This window comes from Clinocottus analis, unplaced genomic scaffold (genome assembly GCF_023055335.1).
Source record: "Clinocottus analis isolate CAN_PGR_092001 unplaced genomic scaffold, fCliAna1.0.p SCAF_3, whole genome shotgun sequence".
In the NCBI taxonomy this organism is placed as follows: domain Eukaryota; kingdom Metazoa; phylum Chordata; class Actinopteri; order Perciformes; family Cottidae; genus Clinocottus; species Clinocottus analis.
Genome location: NW_027176042.1, coordinates 13,763,388 through 13,781,146, shown reverse-complemented (window position 1 = coordinate 13,781,146; position 17,759 = coordinate 13,763,388). Strand labels below are relative to the sequence as shown.

The 17,759-nt window shown below is 42.2% G+C and overlaps 1 protein-coding gene across 1 annotated transcript; it reads right to left on the bottom strand.

Moving 5' to 3' along the window:
* Positions 1–56: 56 nt before the first annotated feature.
* Positions 57–17,122, bottom strand: si:ch1073-335m2.2 (msx2-interacting protein). Its single transcript, XM_068593414.1, has 15 exons — positions 16,860–17,122; positions 15,308–15,622; positions 11,835–12,311; positions 11,551–11,705; positions 10,941–11,141; positions 10,613–10,764; positions 10,400–10,525; positions 10,181–10,294; positions 9,969–10,082; positions 9,779–9,879; positions 2,071–9,487; positions 1,806–1,874; positions 1,506–1,700; positions 1,258–1,416; positions 57–1,085 (listed from the first exon to the last, which is right to left on the bottom strand). Exons 1-15 carry the CDS (start codon positions 16,940–16,942, stop codon positions 954–956), a joined length of 9,810 nt encoding a protein of 3,269 aa, XP_068449515.1. The 5' UTR covers positions 16,943–17,122; the 3' UTR covers positions 57–953.
* Positions 17,123–17,759: the final 637 nt, after the last annotated feature.

The window sequence follows — 17,759 nt, the reverse complement described above, 5'->3', positions numbered from 1 at the left end:
TATATTTTTTTTAAAAACATTTTAAAAAAAATAAAAGATTATGTATGTCTTAAATATTCAAGTTTTCTTAAGTTTGTTTTTATTTGAGTTACAAAATACGAAGTGCAATCAGCAGACTCCACAGGAGAGTTTGCAACCTTCTTGTGTTACAAGTATTTACACCCAAAAATCAAGGATATCCATCTAAATTTCACACACTTTGCGTTCTGGTTTGTCCCAGAGTTAAAGTCTCTGTTAAGTTGTCCAAGTTCCATTTTCAAAGTTTAAATATTTAAAATATTTACAAGTCCTGTATTCAAAAACTCCCAAATCATAATGTGGCTTGTTCAATGCAAAGGCAGGTGCCAAAAAAGTTACTTTCTTCAGTATTGTGAGAAAAAGAGTGGAGCTGGTGGAATTAAAAGGAGCTGTTAAAACAAATGTGGTCCTCTACACGGTCTCCATAGTTTTACAGTTAATTCTTCCTTCTCTATAAGAAAGCCTGGGCGAGATAGTCTGTACATAATTATTTAAAATGACACGTTGAAATGTCTTTAGCCATTGCGATGCAAAAGCTTCTATGATCCACTCATGAAGAAATGAATATGACAATCAATAAAAGACAGATGAAAGAAAAAAAGGCCACCAAGATAGTCACTCGTTCATCAAACGTCCTGATTTTTTTCTTCAGAGCATCTTCGAACATTAAAATAAAACTCCAATAAATAGAAATACAGCAGAGAAATGGTCAAATAAGACTGATTCTGGTTTGGTCCATCTCCGAGTTCTTTTGAGAAAGACAAAAATACCAGACGGGAGTGACAAAAGAAAAAATAAAACAAAAAGCGTTGATAGGGTATTATCCTACACATTTCCATTGTGTCAAGGAAAAAAACAAGTTATCCTATTCCTCTGGTTTCCTGAGGCTCATCCGCGAGAACATCCATTGATAATACGGTTCCCAGCAGAGAAGGTTACACAGAGGTGATGACAATCATGAGGTGTGGTGAGATGCTGGAGATCCTGTTGAGAAGATCGGGGGCGAGCTGAGATAAGTGGCTCTCTGAAAATTCGCATGGTGGGAAAATCTGAAGCACATAGGCAGGCTGGAAAAACAAAGAAAAAAAAAAATCATTTACACAAAACATGGCAATACTAAATGAAAATGCAAAACATTTATTTTTAAAAAGACAACTGTGGAGGTCACCCATTATTTGATGAATACATTTAACTAATCATCATGCATTATCAAATATATTAAAACATCATATATCTCACCTGATTGGAACCTGGGTTTGGGATATTAATGATACCAGCAGCCAACTTTGCCTGCAAGTAGTTGATGAAAGCCGCTTTAAGAGCTTGAGTTTGATTTAGGACGTCATCTTGATCTCGTCCACATGGCAACGCAATGAGAAGACAGAAATCACTGTCCCCCTGCAGGCAGAAAAAAAGGAAATGCTGTTAGACTCCTTTACATGAAACAGAAAAAAATACTCAATGGGATTAAGAAAAAGAGCAAGCACCGTCATTCTTCGAGCTACACTCTCTAGTTGTGAAGCCTCCAGCCTCATTCTCTGGACAATCCTAAGCAATGCGCCTCCTTCTTGAAGAGGCAGGGACCGATGAGCCAAAGCTTTGTTACCGCAGACGAAATGCAACTGGACTGCAGCAGTGTCATTCTTCAGTGCCAACAGGCCTTGCCAGACAATTGGGTATTTCTGTTCAAATGAGGGACAAAACAAAAACTAGTATGTCAGACAAAGCCAGCTCTTGTTCAGATGAACAACCCTGAACACAATTTATACTGATGAGTTTTGTCTTACCGTCAGCAACTGCACCATATTAACAGGCTGCGCCACCTTGCCATCTGGTTTTGTCTGAGGTTCTGCACCCTAAGGATTCAAGACTGTTAGTAATTGGCGGCATTGCTTATCGCCACAAACCAGAGCTTTCAAAATGTCCATGAAGTTAAATCTACAGCTCTCTAAAATGGTTTCAACAGAAACTGAACACCACAATGAATTATCAAACTGCATTATTTTTAGCTGGGTGTAACTACTAAACTGGTGTCAAGTGCAGTGAACTCACCATGGTTGGTGTGACGTTCAGGGGTGGCTGGTTAAGTCCAACAGGAGACGATTCTGGTATTTGGGAATGGATGCTTCTCGGGTTCGAGTACATCCCTGTATACTCTGGGAATGAACCACTAGGTCCCGGTGCCATTAGTTGAACTCTCTGGGGAGATGCCATTGCTTGCCCTGTTTGTCTGATCCCCATCATTCCATCTTTAGGAAGAGGAGAGTGTGGCCTTTTTGCCTCCAATTGCTTTGTTATATCCTTCTCAGACACACCTTTAGACAAAACATGTGGTCTTGGAGACAAAGATAAGGGTAGACTAGAAGGTGCAGAAGAGGAGGGAAGGGTCTCTTGAATGTGTCCAGAATGAGGGTCAGTGGCCAAACGCTCTCCCTGTTGGTGCAGAAGGACACGCATATCTCTTTGTGTCATATATGTTTCCAACTGGACATTACTCCGCAAAGACCCGCGAGGATCTGACTGCATAGTCTCTGCTTTTAACTGTGGAGTAGATTGTCTTCCTGAAGCCTGGTGGAAGCGTCTGGCTTCTTCCTGTTCCCCGTCATGACCCCTCAAAGAACCGGGGTTTACCTTGAGAACCTTTTCTCTGCCAACAGGCTGGGGTGAGGTAGGCCGTGACTGCATGGGACCAGACCACGGAGAGGAAAGCGAATCACTATGCATCCCATAGCTCATCACAGAGAGAGGTGGAGTATTGACCCGAGCATCTCCTTGGCTAAGATGCCCCACCGGCATCGCCTGGTTGACACGGTGAGGAGACATCCGTCCCAAGCCTCCAGCCACACTGTGAGGTTGCATTATAACCGACTGCTCTGCATGATGTACACCAGTAATAAACTGTTGCATGGCGGGAAGGCCGGTTGATAACATTACTGGTATGCCCTTGGGTGACGAGGAGCCCACGGGTGAGGACACTTTAGTAAACTGAGTGTGTGGATGACCTGACTTACGAGGAGATCGCGGCTCCTGTTTGACCCCACTGATATGAGAGGTTGCTCTGTCACCAGCCGCTGTAAAACCTACGTGGTTGCCTGGTGGAGAGGGCAAATGGGGGCTTATTGCAGGACTTATGGCAGAGGTCCAAGTCGGTTTAGCTCCATCAGGGTCAACACTGTCCATTTTCTTCTGATGTTTTATTGGCATGTACTCTTGATGGTAATTCATTACTTGCTGGTTACCCTGTGTGAGACGCTTCACTACTCCTTGAGGTCCAGATTGGTAAGTAGATTCCATCTTTTCCAAACCAGTGTTTTCTTGTTTAATAGAAGACAAAGTTGACTGCGTCTTACCAGGATGGCCATGATCTGTCTGCAATGAAGGCCCCTTTTGAAGTCCTATATGAGAATGGCCATACATTTCCTGTTTTATCTGGGGCATGGACACCAGCTGCTGAGATTCCATGTCACCTGCTGTTGCTTGTGGGATCTGACTTATTTTTGCACTAATCCTCTGTGGTCCCTCTGTTTTCTGGCCTGAGTGGCTCAATACTACCACTCCTTCAGATGTATTTACTCTCAGCCCTGGGCAAGAGCCTGGACCAAGAGTAGGGCTTTCTACAATGAAACGTGCAGCACTTCCGCCTCCATCACCAACAGACGGCCCATGGTATGATCCAGTATCATCTTTGCTCAGCCTATAAACTGGTTTGGGTACAGTCATGTCTACACAGGGATTTCCAATATTCATGTTTACTTTGTCCTCAGGCTCAGGAGGGTTGCAAACACGACTGATAACAGAGGTTGCAGTGGACGCAATAACAGAGATCACAGACTTTGTCTCAGAAGATGGTAGTGAGGCTGGAGCTCGAACAATAGGTGGAGCTGGATGAGCTGCCATACCACCACCAGATATTGGTGACTTAGTTGACACAACAGCAGATGGCGCATTACTTTCAGAAGGATTCTGATCTCGCAGGGTGGGTAGATTACTTGGAATAGAACTACTTCCCGGCAATGAAATATTTTTATGTTTCATAAGAATCTGCCTCAAGTCACTTGTGCCATGATCAATATCCATGTTTTCAGAGTCTGGTGGTACAGGCTGGTTTTCCTTGGATGCCAACGGCATGAGAGGTGAAGAGGAGACTCCTGTATCTTTGGATTGATGGCGCCAATCTGGTGGAGAAACAGGAATTCTACTTGTTTGAATGGGTCTGATATTTGGCCTGTTGGCTAGAGGAGACAGTGAAGGGGAGATGCTTTCAGCAGGCACCTGTTGAGACTTTGGGCATATTTGACTCCTAGACTGCGGGTTAATAGGCTTAAGATGTTGAATCTGTTGTTCAGAAGATGACTCTGCGTTTACATCTGAACCCTTGACAGCTAAATGCTCAGGTTCTGGCTTCCACGTCGTAGAAGTAATAACCGCAGCAGTTGCTGCAGATGGAGTTGCAGCAGATGGAGTTGCTGCAGCTGAGGTGGTTGTTATTGCAGATGGAGTTGTTGCAGCTGAGGGAGTTGTTGTAGGAACAGTCTTTACACTGGAAGGTGAGCTATCTGCTAAAGGAGTTGTCAATTCCTCCCTTATTGAAGTTACTTCCTTTGAATCTTTTCTTACTTGCTTTTGGCCTTTCGAACGTTTAGGTCTTCCCTTAGTGCCCCTTTTGAATGTGGCAGGGAAGCCAACCTCCTCCTGTATAGCAGGTATACTCGTTTCAGGTTCCTTTTCCTTGGCAGGCAAAATCAAGTCTTGTACCTCAGGTTCTGAACCTACATCTGCACTTGATGGAGCTGCTGGAGGTATTGACACAGTTCCATCTTCAGCTGTTATGGAGTCAATAGCGGCCATAAGTTCTGTCTCGCTAGCAGGATTGGAAGGTTTTTCTTCCTCTGGGTCACTTTTCACTTCTGCAGGCGGGACCGGCAGCGCTGGTGGTCCTGTTGGAAAGGCTGGATCTGTAAGTTTAGCAATGTTCTTCAGAGCCTGCTCCAATTCCAGCTGTGAAATTAAGCTTTTTGGTGATTCAAGAAGCTCTTTTTTTCCTTCAGTGGCATTTTCGTTTTCGTCATTGTTGGAACCTCCTTTGTTGACATCAGTGCACTTTGAAACCTGGTCACTCGGCTCACCAGATTTTAACTTTTTTGAAGAATCATCTTGTTCATCATCCCCTAATTGAAGAAGATCTTTTACCTCTGTAACATTTAGCCTGATTTTGAGGTTCTTAAGAACAGGAGACTTGGGAGTCCTTGTCAACTTGGTTTTCCCTCGAACAATCCTGTCTTTATCCAAGGTGGGTTTACCATCCAAGACTTGGGAATCTGTCTCTTTTCCATTTGATTTACCCTCACAAGCCTTTTCATGGAAAACATCTTTATTTCTGCCCAATTCTTTTCCTTGTTTGTCTTTCTCATCTTTCTTTTGGTCAACTTGTATTGTTGGTTCTTCTTTACATGAACTTGATAAATCTTGCAAAGCTAAGGAATCTTCATCTGTGAAATCCATTTCCTGATCATCATCATCAGCCACCTCAGTTCTTTCCCCCTTCCTTGTTGATCCAGATTCAAGGACTGTCGACATTGGATTCATTGAACTCTTTGTGCCATGAGGGGATGTTTTTCCTTTTGACACTCTTGGAAATCGTTCCCCACCTTCCGATTCATTTGAATCCGTGTCTTTATTGTCCATTTTAGATTTTTCTACTTTTACTGTTGAACTCTCGTCACTGTGTCTGCGATTCTTAGGAGGACGGCCCCTTTTAGTTGTAGGAATGTGGACAGGTGGATCCTGTTCGATATTTTGTTGTTGTGTCGCATCTTTGTCTGTGCCTCGCTTTCGCACAGAGCGCGGTGACTCAGGTTCCTTTCCAGAACGAACTGGCGCATCATCTTCAACTGGAGTGGCATACACTGATTTAACATTCCTTCGTCTTGCTCTGCCTGCTGATATGCCCGGCTCAGACATATCAGGTTCTGATCCATGAATAGGCGATTTGCCTGTGGACTTGGATTCAGCTCTTGGGGATGATCCACGTTTCAACTTCTCTTTGTCAATGCGCTCACTCTTGCGTGTTGCTTGTTTCTCATAACCAGAGGTTGCTATGACGGGACCAGGAGCAACTTGAGCTGGGGATTGTTTGCCCTTTTTATTTTTCATTTTATGTTCTTTCTGAGGCGAGACTGGCTCATCATTTGTGTCATTATCAATGGACATCTGCACTTTCCCAACTTGAAGTTTCCTCTCTTCCTCAGGCTCTGCTGCTGCTTTCCAAACAGTGTGGGTTTCTTTCTCTTCCTCTTGGAGACTAGGTGGTATGGGACTAGTGGCTTCAGGCACTTCTGGTTGTGTCGTCTCAGGATCCAGCTCTGCTTCGGAAATGCTAACAAACTCATCATGAGAATCACGACGGCATGGTTTTTCAGTAGACAGAGGTTTTACGTTTTCAGTAACATCCAATTTCCATTCAGATGCAGAAGATTTACATCTATCCACTGAATAACTGGGTTCAGGTGCTGCTATTTGTGTAGGTTCAGTATCAGATGGTGCCTCAGTTAATGGGTGGTGCATGGGAATGACTGGTTCATTTTCTTTCACCTCTTCTATTGCCTCTTCCTTTATGATGGACACAGGGGTACATAGATCAGGGGCCTGGATTAACACAACACTTTTCTCCTCTGCCGGAGGAACGTCTTTGAGCACAGATTGGGTAATAGAAGGTGGGGCGATTCTGGGCTCAGAGATCAGCTCTTCAGCTGGACTGATGGGCTTAATTTCTGGCTCCATGATCGATTCCATTATTTCAGGCGACTGCAAAGCATGTTGCTCTTGAACAGGTGCCTTTTCCACTTTATTTTCAACTGTAGACAATGTGTCTATTTTTGCCTCTTGCAGTTGATGGGTTTTATTCTTCTGTTGTTGCAGTCGTGTGAGTTCCAAAAAACGACTATGGAAAAGGACAACTGGCCCCGAGTCGATTTCACCATCTGCTCCTTGCTGACCAGGCTGTTGGTTTTGTTCAGGTTCTTCATGTTTGCGTTCCAAGTGTTGAAGTCGCCTGGAGTCCAGCTCAAAGACAGGGCTGTGAAGAAACCGTGAGGCAAAGAGTTCCCTGCGTTCCTGTTCCTCTTGCTTAGGTTCCTCCTTCCTGTCATCAAGTTTGTCTTCAGACCCACTTCGAATCTTTTTCTTTTTCATGTACCAGGAAGGTGTAGGTCGTGGTGCTGATTCTACCTTCTCAGTATCCTTTCTGTTACGTAAACTTGCAAAGTGAGAATCATAGTCCAAAAATGACCAATTATCTTCTCTTGAAGAGGAAAGAGATTTTGCACGTTCGAGCAGAGCCTTTGTATCAGGTGTGATAGTTTGATCAAGTGCGAAGGAGTAGAATTTGTTCCTTTCCAGATGTGCTATTTTAGGGTCTGAAAACCTGTCAACCCTTGGCCTCTCGGCAAAAGGCATAGATGTGGACGGCATGGGAGAGTGGGGTTTATTCTCTCTGTCTTCCTCAGAGTCTGATCGTACTTCTCCAGGCTCCAAGTCATGCCAAATACCAAATTCCAAACGCTTGCGATTGTGAATGTTCTTACTTAGACTTCTAGAAAGGTTCAGGTCAGGTAACAAGTCTTGTTTAACTCTGCTCTCCCATCTCTTTTGTTGCTCTTCTTCCATAGTAAGTAAAGGAGTGTTTGGCTTGTTTGCCTGTGTGTTATGTGTCCTTTTGACTAATAGCTCCAAATCTGGGTGAATCTTTTCTTCAGTTCTACTTAACTCTTTCTGTGACTGAGAAGGGTCCATGAAGTCCTCATCTCCATGGTGAGAGAAGTGTTGATGTCCTGGAGAGGGGATGTTGTTCCAGTCAGGATCTTCACTTTTTTGTCTAAAGCTCCTGTAGACACGCTCCCTCTTACATCCTGAGTCAGTTTCAAATTGATCTAGTTTCTTTAGTTTGTGAGATGGGAAATTATCTGTGACATCCTCAGGTGGTTTACCAACTTCATGCACAAGACTGCGATGTTCCATGTCCTCCGTTTCACTTCCATGAGGACTTCCTGGTTTGTCAGATTTGTCAGACTCAACCTGCTGTTGCTGCTGGTGCAACCGTCTATTTTGCTCCATCTGCTTGCGGTAACTCTGAGAGAGGTCAATATCAACATAGTCTTCCTTGTTTTTAACAGGTTTATCAGAGTCTGCATTCTGAGCACCAAATTTGAAAGCAGCAAGGAGTTCTGGCTCTCTTATACTGCTTTGGTCTGTAATCCCTTCATGGGAAAACCTTCTGGATGAAGTATGCCCTGGATGTCGTTTTGACTCCGATGGGTCCAAAGGTCCCTCTGATTTCTCTCTTTGCCCTCTAAGGTCCTCTTGACCATCCTTCGGAGTGCCACTTTTATCAGCCTTGAGTCTTGAATCTCTCCGTTGTGAATCTTTGTTTTTGTCAGTGTCCGACTCTTTCAAATATGTGGCACTAGCACCAAAGTCAGCGGAGGGAAAAACATCCTCCTCCTCATGCCTGCTTCTTTTCTGACGAATAGTCCGGCCACCTGAATCAGCAAAGCGCCTTTTTCTTGCAGCAAGGCGATCTGAATCTAATGATGAGTCTTTTCCATCATTTCCAATTTCGGGCTTTAGATGCTTCTTGAGTCTATTTTTTCCCTCCAAGTCTGGATTCTCAACTTTACTCGTTTCAGATCTTTCACTTTTTACAGGGTCTTGATAAGCAGTTGACAACTGATTTCCAGTAAGAGATTCACCATCTCCTTTACTTTTCTGCTTCTCATGAGAATCCTGGTCTGATCCTCTTCCTCTTCCAGACCCTCCATCAAAACTAGTCTCAAGCTCGGTTTCAGGTGGTGGGTTAGATGGGGATTGCCCCTTTGCTTTCCTTGATTTAACCTTCTCAGCTTTGTCTTTGTCCCCTTTCTCCTTTCGTTTTGCACGTTTGGTTTTCTCAGCACTTGGCACACGCTCTGGTTGGCTGCTGCTCTTATCACTCTTCGAGGCAAGTTCAGGCACTATCTTTTCAGATTTATCAAAGTGTGGTGGTGACATCGAACTCACACTACCACTTCGCTCAGAGGATTGGCTGTAAACCCGTCGTTCTGCGTCTCTGGGTGCCCGCTCAGATGGTGAAGGTGATACCGTAGGAGTAACAGGTCTCCTTGGATGGGAAGGGCTCCACCTGGTGCGGTCAGCCTCAAAACGTTCTCGTTCTCTTTCCCGCTCTCTTTGAATATATGTGTATTTTCGGATGTCTTGCTCAAAGGGGTCTCTGTAATCCCTGTAGTCTCTTGGGTCTTCATGATAGCGTGGGTCAAAGTGTTCCCCCTGATAGTGTTCCAGTTCAGGAAAACGTTCTCTGCTGCGAGCCGCAAAGTCTCTTCGAGCTTCCTCTGGATAGATGCCAGGAGTTCGTATATTCTCATAGTAAGCCCTTTCTGCAGGAAATTCATGGTATGGAGGTCTGCGTTCCTCTCTATAGAGTGAATGGAGAAAATGGGAAGAGACAAGCAATTGCACTTGTTAAACTAAATGATGTATAACTTCATACCACGGTAGCACCGTCACTTTCAGATTAAGAAGAGAGGCTAAAATATTTTGCGGCAGGTATTCTAAAAATTATCACTTTACATTAGACATCAATTTGAAAGAACAGTTTTAAATCTTATCAATTCTATTAACTGACAACTTTCTGACTAATTTGGAAAATAAATATTTAATAGTGGGCAATATGTCTTGCATACAATTCAAACTATGAGAAATTTACCGTCGTTCAGCAGGAATTTCATAGAAGTCTCTAATGTCTTGACCGGATGCCTGCATAGATCGGTAGAATGCCATCTGACTCTCTTGACTTGCAAAATCCACCTTTAATAAATAAATAAAATAAATTGTTCACAAATACAAACACGCAAAAATACATTTCACTAATAAACGTAAGAATTGCTAACATTTACCTTTATTTTATTGCCACCAATCTTCCAACCTTTGGTCTCCCTAACAGCTGCCTGAGCAAAATCTGTGTTGTTGTACAAGATGAGGGCCATCCCTTTCAATCTATCAAAGACAACCTAAAAAAATAAAAACAAAAAGATACATTCAGAGTTTGAAAAAATACAAAGCATTTAAATAAAAAACAAAAATCTTAACAGAAAATATAACCCCTTACCTTCACGACATGTCCATAACGGCAGAAATGCCGTGTGAGGTATTGCTCTGTAACACTGGTTGCTAAACCATCTAGCCAAACGCACGTAGTGGGCATACTCTTTCCAAACCCAAGCTTCAAAGATAAAAAAGAACATACATACATATTATATACATGGAATACATTAGATGCTAAACCAACTCAAACCAAAAAAGATACTCTTAACTGTAAAAGCACTACCTTTAGTCTGTTGCTTCCCAGATATTCTCCGTCCATCTTTTTAATGGCCTTGCAGACACTGGCAATGTCAGAGTACTGCACAAAGGCATACTGGGGAACTCCGTTTACTTTCTTGATGTCAATGTCCTTGAAGAGGAAAGACACAACAATTGGAGAGCCTTTTCAAATGTAAAATGTATCAAATTACAAATTTAGTGTCAAAAGGTAGCATACCACAATTTCTCCAAAGCGTTGAAAAATATCAAGTAGTTGTTGATAACTGGTGGTCTTCTCAAGGTTGCCTATAAATAGTGTCCTTGTGGCCTTTGGGTGGAACTCATCTATCCGCCCGTCCAAGGGCCTGAACTCATTTTCACTCTCTGTTTCTGAGGGGAAGGACGAAGTTTATCATTAACATTACTGACATACTGCTAAATGTCAAGCTCATATTATCCAACATCAGCACCGAAAAATACAGTTTTATGCAAAAGTGTTTTCTGAAATAATTAGTTGGCACCAAGTATTCATTATAATACTGTTTTGTATATTTTGTATCAATTACCTGGGCCATTCCAGGCTGTAACTTCAATGAGCATGCCAAAGAACAGCTTTCCTTTGGAGACAGTGAGGGCTTTCTCCTGGTCCTCTTGTTGCCGAAAGAACACCAAACCATAGCGGTCTTCTGAAGCTCCATGGATCTGCACTGAGGTCACTTTTCCGTGTTTCTTGAATTCATGGAAAAGTCCATCTTTTAAACTTGTGTCTATGGAGGGTAAACAAAATAAAGATTACTATTCAATGCCCTGTATCGTCTAACGTTCATTGTTGTGGGAGGTCAAGTGTCACAGCTGAAATTAGCAATGTACTACTTTTGATTTGTTCTTTTAAAAGAAATTAAAATAAAATCCTGGTCAGGAAGTTTTCTACCCCCAACCTGGCTTTTCTATATCTCAACAGTTGTTGTACACTGCATTGATTTTAGGTAATTCTAAGTGAATTGATTTTAATATGTATACATACATCAAAGACTTAAGACGAAAGGTTTATAATGTATACTAGCTTTTACCTTGTTTGATTGTAGCAGCTGGTCTAGAACATTTTTTAATGATACTTCTGAGTGAGTATGACAAGTGAAATGGTTATTAAGATGACTATAAGATGTAGAAACTCACCAGTGGAGCGTACTGGTAAGTTTTGCACTTTAATTCCAAAGCTTCTGCGTGGCTCATCCGAGTCTAGTCCCATAGAAGACTGAGTAGGGGCATGTGTAGCCGACGACTGAGCAGAGTGTGCCCGAGATCCATCACTGGAGCTGCTGTTTGAATCACTGTTGTCACGAAAGAAAAAAGAACAATGATTAGACACTTGTCTAGTTTACATAGTATTTGTTGATACCTGTTCATGTTTCCAATGAAACTTTAATAACTTTAATATCATAACATAACCAATGTCACACCTGCCGCTGCCCGTGCTGCTGGTGCTGCTGACAGAATCAGAGCTCGAAGATCTGCTGTGGGATCGAGATCGTGGACCTCTTTCAGGGGACATAGGAGCTCTTTTAGGGGAATGAGGCGTTTTGGGAGTTTGTCCCGTGGTCCGTTGTGGGGAAGGGTGCCTTGACTGTGATGAATGAGATGATCGGCTCCGACGGTGATGGTAGGTTCTATCAACCCGTCGTCCTCTGTCATCTCTGTATAGGTCACGTCGTGTAGAATTAGTCAGAGTAAACGGGTCTCGAATTCTAGAGTCAAAATGTGGGTCCGATGCCTCAAAGGTCCCCGCAATAGCACTGCTCCCTGGGCCGGCAGCAGCAAACATGGTACGATCACGGTAATAATCAGCGTTGTAGTGACGCTGTCTGTCGAAAGTGCCACTGCGCTCATGGTGTCCATATGGGCTGTGATCATATGCACGTTCACGGCTTTCTGAGCTACTGTGAAACAAGAACAGAGTAGAGAGGGGGAAACAAAATTATTACTAGGTGTCAAGGAAAAAAGGCAAAGAAAAAAACAAACAATTTCTTATTATTTGACAATTAAGAGCACAATAGCAAAAATCAAGATGGTTGGTACAGCAAGGACACAGCTGAGAGGAGGCCAGGTAAGTTGTGCAGCTGAATACTAATAATGTAGAGATCATGTCACTTGCCTGAGCTGAATTAATTAGTCTGTCAATTTTTGGTCACCGATTGTCGCTATTGGGTTCCAGTTGATCAATTAAGAAAACAGAAGTGCTCAAATTTGATCAAAGTTACTCCAAAGAACTTTCCCTATTATTCACTTCCTGGTGGTCAAAGGCTGCAGCGTAGCCGGATAACTATAGTGAAATGGTCTCGTTTATAAAGAGGCATCTGTTTTAAATTGAGCAATTCAAAGTTCCTCACAGTAACTATTAACTGCTTTTTACATTTTTCAGCGCGAGATGAGCATTTACAATGATTAGAAAAATAATTCCTCACAACACTATAGGCTGAACTATTTTACTCGTCAAGATATGACATAATGGGGTCATCCTTTCAAATGCTGGCACAGTCTGTAAACACTACTATAGATGATGGGAACAAAAAGACGATGTCATATGCTTTACCGATTGTAAAGACATTTAAGGCAAATTTGTGATTTCTCAATAAAATTGACTTTACTTTTGTGGTGCTGCTAAACTGTCGGCAGCCTAAAATGACATTTAATATTCTGATAGCCAACAAGCACACTTTTCTAAACTGTAAATTCATAAACAGTCACGTGAAACAAAGCCACCCCAGACTTTGTCACTACAACCTTCTTTGTTTCCTTATAAGGATCTATTCATACAAACATAATTCAGCAATGTTGAAATGCTGTTCTTAGTACGTTTCAATTACTTTCATTTGCAATTACATTGATCACTTTTGACTACTCAAGGTGTCCAGGGGAGCTGATTTCAGAGGTTCACTGTTCATAAACTATTGCTGGGAGAAAAAGATCATTTAAAAATATTCAACCATAAAATTCTCTTTAAGTTCAGTGTCACTGAAATGTAAATTGCCATGCAGTTCAGATAGACATATTTAAATTTTAAAATAATACTCCGTAGTATTTATGTGATGCTGGAAAAAATAGGCACTTGCATAAAAGAAATGACAAATACATTAATGTAATTTATATATGCATTTTATAAAAATAGATTCTCCTCTCTTGCATCAAATCAATATTTTCCCTAAAAGCAGTGCAAAACCTAGAATTAGACAAAGCACTAAGGAATGTTAGAGAAAGAAAATATGCAGAGGGCAGAGCAATACCAACCTTTTTGGAAAGAAGTTACCGATACTAATCCAAATAAATTCTAGGTGGATCAGAATGTGAGAGCCCGAATGAAAAACCAAGGGGAAAAATCAATTGATCTAATTAGGCAAAAGCGGTTCTCTTGAAATCGCACTGCACGTTATCTTCAAATACTGTGGAGCATCAGGCCAGTATGTTGTTGATGTATAATCCACAGTTAGGCTACTTAATTCTCTTCACTGGATGGAAAAAGGAAAAAACAAAACAATCACAGAAATGGACCTCTTTATGGATTTCTGGACATGTGTTTAAAAAAAACGTAAGTAACATAAAATAGTAATAAATAAATATGGATTTGGTTTTTAAAAAATATGATGAACTTCAGGGTTATTCGTGTAATTCCAGGTTGCCTATACAGTAAGTAGGTGCTCGAATGGAAAATACATCCAACTGGATCAATCTTGTCTTGTATGTCAGTACGTTCCAAAAGTTACGTTCCACCGATAATAAAGTAGTTTCAAATCACACAAGCTTGTAGACTCACAGACACTATGATCACAGCATATAAATTCCTTATGGGCTCATAAGCATCTTAATTCCACAATCCAAGGATCTTATACGTACTGGAAGGCTTCATCTTTTGGCAGTAACATTTCAAGTTACTTTGAAAACGTTGTCTTCAGCTCTCTGTAACTTACTCTAAGTGCTCTTCTCCTCAATGAGCTGAGGCCTTACACAGCTACATCCACACTTGAGTAATCCAGATAAATGGTTGCTACAACTATCCATACTAGGGTCCACATCAGTACATCCAACATGGGGTGCGTACATCCAGGAGGGTACATCCCAACTATGCGGTCTTCAGGTGTCTTCATGGCCTTCAATCATAAACAAGAATAGCTCCACAATCTTGGTGTTTGGATCCTCTGTGTTCTCGCAAATTCTTCTTGTTATAAATTCCATATTTGGGACATAAATTGTTTATTGTATGTAGTTAATCTCACCCTAAAATGACTGAGATAGCCTAGATTATATGGACTACATCGATCTTTCTTTTGTGATGTGTAACAAATATGAAGTTCTTCCATCCACTCGTTGAAAACTTTAATCCAGAACAAGCTGTATCCAGATGCAAAAAAATTGTAAAATTAGTCCATCCATCGCCAGTAGCCAAGAGAAAAAAAATTGATCACCCGAGATGAGAGATCCTTGACATAACGATATATTACCTGACTAGATTCTTCAAAGAAAAGTACATCCTTTATAATAGGGATTTACTTCCACTTTCAAGCGATTCCAAGTAAAATCGAGGTTAGATCCCATATTTAGGCGGAAAATGTTTGAAAAGTATCCAAAAGCTCCCCACGGTAGTTCCCCACAAAATGTAATAAATCCAAAACTCACCAGGATATTCCTCACAGATGTAATATCCAAACCAGATGTCAAACCTTGAATTATAGTTAACTTACCAAATGATAATGTGTAGTTAATTTAATTGGATCCCACGGGAAAGGCAAGTCAATTATGATGAAAAGTGGAACGATACCTAATTACCTTTGTGCAATCTCCTTGAGGCATCTATCCCTCACACATAACCCCCACTATGTGTTTTACACCTATCCAATAGCTAGATTCCACTGGATTTTATGGGGAGGCCGTGTCCACTTACCCATCTATTCTCCGTTCATAACGTCCCTCTCTGGTGTGAAGGGAAACAGGTGGGCCAAACACTGGACCAACTGTTCCCCTAGTGAATCCTGTAACGTCTCGACTGCTCGAGGGAGAGCTGTCTTCAAGGCCCCGAACGGCACTAGGGACTGACCCAGGTTCATTGTAGTCAGTCCGAAGGTCCCTGTCTCCCATCTTGTTGACAGCATTGTGAGCCTTCTGCGCACTTTTGATATCCACAAAATCCACAAAGGCTGCAACACCACCCTCTGACCCCCGCTTCCGGAGGACTTTGACACTTTCCACACGCCCATACCTGCGGAAAATACAAAGAAAACAAAAAGGAAATTACATATGCCCCAGATAAGAGTGAAGCCATTGCAGCTGTTTTTTCTGTGTGCCAGAGCTTAGTAAATGGAGAGCAGAAGAAGCACCGACACAAAACGCAACACTCAAAAAAGTACTTTGCATTAACGTTTCCTTTTCGGCCAACTAACAACAACAAACAATCTGAACTTCAGGAAGCCTCTTAAACAGTAATGGTTGGAGTGTTATGAAGCTTTATAAACAAACATCACTGTACTCATTTAATAAAAAATCCCTCTGGGACTTAACACATGTCAAATGTCAATGTTTAACAACTATAAAAAGCAGATCATCAAACATATAACAGTAATTTGCCAAGTAGTAATGCTATACCACAGTAGATCTTGTAAACGATGACTGGATGTGATTTTAATGCTCGCTGTATTGCATGCAAGTATGTTGACGAGTGACTCAAGGGGCCATTACATAACGTAGCAAACCGATTAAGACATGCCATTAGCCTATATGGTTTTAAATTAGTTATACAAACAATGGAGCATACACCTCCATGCTTTTAGCTCTCTTCATACCCAAGCACTTGGGCGCTAGCTACGAGGAGCAAAACCTGGCAATTTACATGTAAAATGGCCCATTTGAAAACAACACGGGGCACGTTAGCCGAGTTTAAGAAAGTAACAGCGATGGCTACCGACGTTGAGCAGCTCAACAACTTGCTAACATTTGTTATCAGCTCAATGATCGTCGCAGATTGTAGATCCTCTACATTTTAATATTTCTCAAACACAATTGATCCGGGGAACAACGTTACGACTTGCCCGCTCCCACTGGCTAAAATAGCCCAAGTGTTCTCGTGGTATTTGACCTGCTGTCGTTAGCTGCCTTTCGGCTCGTACGGATCATGTAAACGTCTCGACTTCCCACAAAATGGTTGGTTGGCTGGTAGCTTGGTGGCTCGATCGCCGAGCTACCAGCCGACTGTTTTTGCTTTTTTACAAAAGTTAGCCCATTTCTATAAACGGTAAACATTTACACTTGAGTGGTTTCGTGCCCACAATGTCAGTTCAACACATATAGCCGTGACAGCACGGAGGAAACCCCGACTTGTAAAACTTAGACGCGACCGTTAGCCGCGTTAGCATTAGTCTGACCGTCGAAACGAGCTAACGTCCGTACTGAAGCTAGCGCGCGCTGCTCGGCCAATAGAGGAGCCCTCTTGCGTAACCTACCGTTTAAAATGCTCCACGATTTTCTCCTCTCGGACATGTTCGGGTAAATTTCCCACCCAAAGGTGTCTGGTTTCCCGAACCATCTTGCGCTATTCTTTCCCCCTTATCACTCATATGATCGTGCACGTTTCTAATCCCTGCCGGTCGGAGGTCCGCCTGAACAAAATGAACGACGGGGGACTCCGTGAATAATCTGGGCCTGGTAGCCTGCTGCCCGTTTAGCTTTAGCTGATGCGTCCTCGATCCATGCACGTGGACGCGCGTGAGACTCGCTCCTGGTGGTTTTGGGTGCGCGCTGCGCGGCCCCGCGCTCGTGTACAAGCGCGTGCTTGATAGTTACGAATACAGACAACAGTGAGCACGCGATTTCTTCGACAACAACAATCTGAAGCCCGCGAGCAGGGTTTGTCCGCGGTGTCACTTTTTAAATTATTTTTCCGCAAGGTAATCAATGTTATTGATTATAATACATCACAGTTGCAGAAAAGGAGATCCAATCATCGCCATTTAACGTGGCAGTGTTGGATAAAGGCTTAAGTTGTGTGAAATAATTTCATAGTTGAGCTATTATTTCAAACTGAGTAAAAGGCTGAAGGGTAATGGGCTGCTGTTTATTGTGTCAATGTATGTCCAACATTTTTAAACGGCCTGTTTTGTCCCGTAAAACGCTATAAGACAGAACAATTTGGTGTACAATGAAGGCAGCAAACCACAGTTAGCTGGAACCAACAAATATGTGTAATTTTATCTTTATACATTATATCAAAATCAATACATCCCAATGTATTGTTTGACCCTCAAGTTTTTCTTCTTGTGAAAAGGTCACCAGAATAGATTCCCACCCTCTTTTAACACTCAGCCCCCCTTGACCTCTCATTAAATAAAATGGATTTAATGGAC

Excerpts from the sequence above, each read along its gene's own strand:
- si:ch1073-335m2.2 (XM_068593414.1), bottom strand. The coding sequence starts at position 16,942 with ATGGTTCGGGAAACCAGACACCTTTGGGTGGGAAATTTACCCGAACAT. Across the intron at positions 10,526-10,612 it reads AACGCTTTGGAGAAATTGTG|GACATTGACATCAAGAAAGT; the intron begins GTATGCTACCTT and ends TTCCTCTTCAAG. Across the intron at positions 10,295-10,399 it reads TGGGAAGCAACAGACTAAAG|CTTGGGTTTGGAAAGAGTAT; the intron begins GTAGTGCTTTTA and ends TTATCTTTGAAG.